Genomic DNA, 6,507 nt, shown 5'->3' with positions numbered 1-6,507 from the left:
GATAGCATGGTTAAAATATATGTTTAATTGTTTGGTAAAGTAGAAGTATCAGGCATGTATAACATTATGCAATTCTGAGAAGGTGAAGCATATCATATGAAAACGCAGGTAAAGATAGACTCATGCCAGCATAATCCTGGACACAACACATCTCCTGAAACCTAACTACTCTACTCCATTAACATGAGTCTCATTGACAATGATTTACTTGCCTCTTCTAACTAAGATTCTTGTAGATTCACATGACGGCAACCACACCACACGGGAGCTGCTGCTGCCGCTGCCGCGAAAGTGACCGTTCCCGAAGCTTGTGTACACGACAAGTACGGTCTAACTGCCATTAGTTTCAGGTGTTCCTCCTGTCGGCATTTCCAACTTAGTTTCCCCTGAATTGTGTCTGGTTCCAGCCTGAATTTATCGCATTTCAAGCTCATCACCACATATTTCTTTGCCAGTGTCAGCTACTTTACTCAGTAACATCGCCTCACGCTAAACTATGCAAAGCTACACTGGTACAAGGCATGTTTCTTCACCGGTGAAATCTACCATGAACTGAAGAAATGAACTAAATTGGCAAAATTTCTTCCAAAGATACGCATACATTATCATCTTCTCTTGCTCTTCAGTTTACTCTTTATTTCAAATCTCCTGCCTCCTGTCTTTCCTCCTCTCTGCTTGAGTTTCTTCTGCTCCTTGCTGCGCCTCTCCTTTCCTTTGCCCTTGCCGGCCGCGTCCCCATCCGAGCCTTCACCGTCCGACCCTCCAAACCCGGTGAGCTTCTCGTACTCGTCTTCGTCGATCACTCCACGCTTCAGCTTCTTCAGGAGGCGGTACTCGTTCGTCAGCTCATCCATGTCCTCCTTGGTCTGGATTGTCTGGCGCTGCTTGCCCGTCTGCTTGCGCTTCGGCTTATCAGGCCTCTCCCGAGGTATCCTCTTCTCTGGGACTGGCGGCTCATTTGCTAGTTCTTCAGCTTTTCTTTTCAATGCCTTCTGGCGCTGTTTCTCCCGAATTTTATCCCTGCAGTGAACAAGGCAGGAAACATGTCATCAACCCCCACTGCTGATACTAGATAAGCTTATGGCTCTTGACATCCAAACATATGAAAGGAATTTGAGGGTTTCATTTTGACAGGGTGAATGTTTGGTTGTGCATGTTCTGTGTACTAACACTAACATAATTATTGAAACCAGCACGATGGATCATATCACATATCGTCATTTACTGGGCTATCTGTTAAAGGAAAATGGTTCAGCTGAGACAATGCAAATAATCCTGTATTCCTGGACACGGTTCTTACTTGAACTTGATTTGTGAAAAATCGATGTTGCCAAGTGGAAAAAATCCCTTTAGTGAAAGATTATTGTGCTTCACTTCTGGCATGGATGGGATCTGGAGTAACCCATACTCCATGGCCAGCTTTCCAACTTCAAGCCCTTTCCACCTGAAAATGAAGGAGCAGTGATGCTCCTTGTATGACCGAACAAATGAGACAAAAGCTCGAAGCCCCTTTTCCATGATATTACGATCTTCCAATGCAGCTGCTCTAATCTGCAGCAAAAAGGTAAGACATTAGTCAGTAGTCAGCATGACAAAATGATATTTAAGTAGTACCTTGGCTCAAGTGGGGACCTAAATTACCAAATAATGATACAGACGAAACTAACCTGTGGCACAATATCTACAATATCTGGGGAACACACCCTTTCCATGAGAGGAACGCCTCGAAGCTTTAAAAAATCAACATAAGCGTCCTCCTGCAGAAAAAGTAAGCGTAAGTATTTAACTTTCAACAAGACAGCCAACACAGATATAATTGCAGCACAGACCAACAAATCCTTTAACCACCAACTTGTAATTAAACACAAACAAGCTTAACATAGATTACATTACCGTCGGTAAGAGAAACACGATAGCATCTCCTTCTTGATCATAGCGGGCAGTACGACCTGCTCTATGTACGAACACATTGGGATCTTGAGGTGGATCGTACTGGAAAACAGAATACACAATTTGCAATTGATTACTAAAAGTAAAGAAATAATTTAGAAGGGTAAGACCATAGCAATATAATGTAACCTGCACAATTAGATCAACATGTGGTATGTCAAGACCCCTTGCTGCAACATCAGTGCAGACTAAAATGCCACTTGAAAGAGAAGAAAATGATGCCAGAGCTTTCTCACGTGGGCCCTACATATGAAAAACATGGTGGCAATCAATAAAAATAAATACTACGAAAGCATGCCAGCATAAAGCCACCATATCTGGCCATTTGATAGTAGAACAAAACACATATTGTGCTATAACCTGTTTCATCTTCCCATGGTAAGCTATCACTGGAGACCCTTTAAGTAAGTTAAGCATTGGAAGAACAACAGACCAATAATCTACACAAGCACATGTCGCAAAGTAGCTGCATTCAAGGAAGACCGAGGTGCACAAATTAGCACGATGCAAAATGCAAAATAATGAAACAGATATGTTGAAAAATTCCACACATGATGTACTTACACCATGATTTTCTTTCCAGTGTTTTGCACAAGGAAATCAACAAGCTGTGATGACTTCTTTGCTGGTTCACATATCATATACTGCACAGGAACAAGATTGATTTTCATATGCAGTCAATATTCACAAAATCATGACAAACAGTAAACCATAAGAGGTCTGCTGTAATCAGCTAAACTGACAGCGGCAGCCATCAATAAACGGCCAACGGCTGTACAAAAACATCTCGCCATACCTCCAACCGGAGCCCCAGCGGCGTCTTGGATGGACCAAGATCTTGCTGAGCAGCATCATTCGCCTCTATCTTAACTTGGACCCTCACAGGATTCCTCAACCCTGCTTTTGCCAGCTCCTCGACAGCCTCTGTCTGGGTGGCCGAAAAAAGGCCAGTTCTTCTCAGCTTTGGCAACTTTGAAATAATTGAGGTAACCTGCTTCTGAAAGCCCATATCCAAGAGCCTATCGGCCTCATCCAGGATCAAAATCTGCTTCCAAGGTACACAGAAACAAAAATAACATCAACATATTGTCACTCTTGCGCCAAAGCAGAAACAAATCAAACACAGTTCCCATTGTTCCCCAAAGCAACCTCAAGATGCTTGTACTCCAGAGTGTCCAGGCGCTCCATGATGTCGAACAGCTTCCCGGGAGTGCCCACCAGTATGTTTGCTCCCTCTTTCTCCACTTTCTCGAGCTCCACCCTGATGTCCAGCCCACCAACCAGCAGAATGGACGACACGCCCTTCAGCGTCGCGAAGAAGGGCTGCGCCACATTGTATATCTGCGATGACAGTTCTCTCGTCGGAGAGATGATGATGCCAAGAACCTACACAAATTCGTTTCATCTGTCAATCACAACTGAACTACTACACGGGATTTCGTAAGCAGAAGTAAAGAAAAGTAGCAGAGAAGAGGGCACGGAGCAGAGAGGTGACCTGGTGGGGCTTGGGAGGCGAAGGGAGGCGGCGGAGCATCTCGACGACGGGGACGACGAAGGCGAGGGTCTTGCCGGAGCCGGTGGCGGCGTCGACGGCCACGTCCTTGTGCGAAAGCAGCAGCGGGATGGTCGCCGCCTGCACCGGCGTGCACCGCCGGAAGCCGCCGCGGTCCAGGGCCTCGACCACCTCCGGGGACAGTGCCGGGGTGAGGTCCGAGAACCGCTGCTCCGTGAGCGCGCGCTTCCTGGCCGCGGCCGTCGCCGGCGAGGGGGAGGAGGAGGAGGCCATGGTGAGCGCTGCGTTGCGGCGGCCGGGCGACGGTTCGAGGGTTTAGCTAGCACTGAAGTTTAGGTCATGTTAGCGGCTTTTACGTATACGCAATCTATGCCCAGAGGCGCCTTTGCTAATTATTTTGAGTGATCTATATACCATTTGTGTTCATTGGATGTAAAAAATTATTCGTGCAATAGAAATTTTCCATACCGTTTGAAAACAATGTTCATGACATTTTAGTTTTTTCACATCTTTTTAAAATTTCCATGAAATGTAATTGTCCATGTTTTTAATTCATGATAACATACATTGTCTCTTGAACTAACACTTTTATATACTCCCTCCGTCTCAAAATAAATGTCTAGTACAAAGTTGTACTAAGCTTGAGACACTTATTTTGGAACGGAGGGAGTAGTATATTTCAGAATATTCCATAAAGAGCATTGGCTAAAGGCTTATGTGGAGATTTCCCTATCATGCAAGGAAGGAATAGGATTGGCCCAAGCTTCAAGCTAAGAAGACTCTTCATTTTGTATTTGTGAGAAATCACATTTGAGTCCATAGAAAAGTCAATACTATTAAAAGGGGGTGAGTTATTAAAATGAACTGGTTGCTCAAATGCTCAAGTTAGCCACCAAAATACTCAGTCATTTTTTCCAACATAACCATTCTGTCCAAAACCACATACTCAAAACCGGTGCCACCAAATTTTCAAATTCGGCCTCACCGAGTTTGATCTCACACACACAACCCTAGTCATTCCCACCAAATCGATGCTATCGAGTTTGGGTGACCAACTCTCTGTTGCCTCGGTACACAAAATCGAAATTTCTGAGTTTGAATATCGGTGTCACCGTGTTTGGTCATCTGACGGTTAGTCACTTTTTCGGTGCCACCGAGTTGTGTATATCGGTCTCATCGAGATTCAAAAGTTGCTGCCTTTAGTACAAGTCGGTACCACCGAGTTTATGACTTCGTTGTCACCGATTTTTCCACTTTAGGTGTAACGGTTGGATTTTGTGTGTTGCCTATATATACCCCTTCACCCACCTCTCATTCGTGGGGGAAGCACTCAGAACACACACTTCATTGCCAGATCCATTTTTCTGAGAGAGAGCCACCTACTCATGTATTGAGACCAAGATATTCCATTCCAATCATTCGAAACTTGATCTCTAGCCTCCCCAAGTTGTTTTCCACCAAATCAATCTCTCCTACCCATGCTTATTCTGTGAGAGAGTAATTTTGTGTCGAAGAGACTATCTTTAGAAGCACAAGAGCAAGGAGTTCATCGTTCTACCACATCTATTAGCTTTTGGAGGGTGGTGCCTCCTAGATTGGTTAGGTGTCGCTTGGGAGCCTCCTACTTCGTGTTGTGGAGTTGAACCAAGATGTTTGTAAGGGCAAGGAGATCGCCTACTTCGTGAAGATCTATCGTGAGTACGGCTAGTCATGTGTGGGCGGAAGCCGTGGTGGAATAGACAAGGCCGCTTCTTCGTGGACCCTTCGTGGGTGGAGCCCTCCGTGGACTCTTGCAGTCGTTACCCTTCGTGGGTTGAAGTCTCCACTAACATGGATGTATGATAGCGCCACCTATCGGAACCATGCCAAAAATAGCCGTGTCAACCTCTTTGCGTTTGATATCCTAAACTCTACTCCTTTACATGTGCAAAGCGTTACTTTTTCGCTGCCATATATGTTGACTAGCATGTGTAGGGTGTACTAGACTTGTTAGTATTGCTAAAAAATTTCCCTCCATAAGATTTGGTGAGGCTAGGATCTTTATCTTGACAAGTAGTCTATTCACCCCCCCCCTCTGGACACACCTTCTTTCGATCCTACAATTGGTATCAGTGCAAGGTCTCCAAAACCTTGGTTTAATCACCGCTGGAGGAAGATGAATGTGACTAGTTCCCAGATTTTTAGTTGTAGAGTGCCTATTCTCAATGGGGAGAATTATAGACAATGGAAAGATGAAATAATTGATATATTTGATGAGTTCCATTTGCGCAAGTATGTTGAATATCCCTATGCGCCTCCCATTGATCCCATACATCCTTCTCATGATGATGAAATTGATATGCTTGGTAATCTTAACACTGTTAATCTAATCATTAGAGGACTGCCAAGAAATTTGCTTAATCAAATGCAAAATTTCGAGTGTGCTCATACCTTGTGGAAAGACTCAGAGAAAAGATATCCAAATTATTCCTTGAAATTTTTTGATATCATTATCCACAAATGCATTGCTTATCACAAAACGAAGCCAACCGGTCTTAATTTTGATAATGTCTATTTGAGCTTCGCGACCTCATGCGTGCTACAGGAGATGTCATGACTATTAACAATATCATTGTTGAAGCCATTCGCATGCATAAATATAAACATTGTCATAGTCGGCTTTCTGATGAAACTCTTGTTTCTTATGATGAGGGAACTTCATCCGATAATGACAATGTGGAGCATGGCTACTACAATGAAGATGAGGAGTTTGGAATCGAATATGAGAAGGCCATGAGGAACCTTAGTCTTATGGATAATCTTAGAGACTACATGGTCGGTGGAAAGGAGTGGGTTCTCGACAATGGATGCACCGATCACATGACCGGAGATAAAGACATGTTCTATGAGATTACACCAAACCGTGGACCTCGAAAGTATGTGACTTTTGGAGATAACTCCAAAGGTAAGGTACTTGGTCTTGGTAAGGTGGTTGTATCTCATGACAGTTCCATTGAAAATGTCATGCTTGTTGAATCCCTTGGTTACAACCTTCTTTCCGTATC

General features: G+C 44.0%; 1 protein-coding gene across 1 annotated transcript; it reads right to left on the bottom strand.

Moving 5' to 3' along the window:
- Positions 1-324: 324 nt before the first annotated feature.
- On the bottom strand, positions 325-3,790 carry LOC123442856 (DEAD-box ATP-dependent RNA helicase 18-like). Its single transcript, XM_045119026.1, has 10 exons — positions 3,446-3,790; positions 3,100-3,336; positions 2,747-2,995; positions 2,515-2,594; positions 2,311-2,416; positions 2,080-2,193; positions 1,894-1,992; positions 1,668-1,757; positions 1,301-1,551; positions 325-1,020 (listed from the first exon to the last, which is right to left on the bottom strand). Exons 1-10 carry the CDS (start codon positions 3,734-3,736, stop codon positions 606-608), a joined length of 1,932 nt encoding a protein of 643 aa, XP_044974961.1. The 5' UTR covers positions 3,737-3,790; the 3' UTR covers positions 325-605.
- Between the last annotated feature and the right edge of the window lie 2,717 nt (positions 3,791-6,507).

This window comes from Hordeum vulgare, chromosome 3H (genome assembly GCF_904849725.1).
Source record: "Hordeum vulgare subsp. vulgare chromosome 3H, MorexV3_pseudomolecules_assembly, whole genome shotgun sequence".
In the NCBI taxonomy this organism is placed as follows: Eukaryota; Viridiplantae; Streptophyta; class Magnoliopsida; order Poales; family Poaceae; genus Hordeum; species Hordeum vulgare.
Note: the sequence above shows the minus strand (reverse complement) of the source record. Positions and strands in the feature narration are given on the sequence as shown.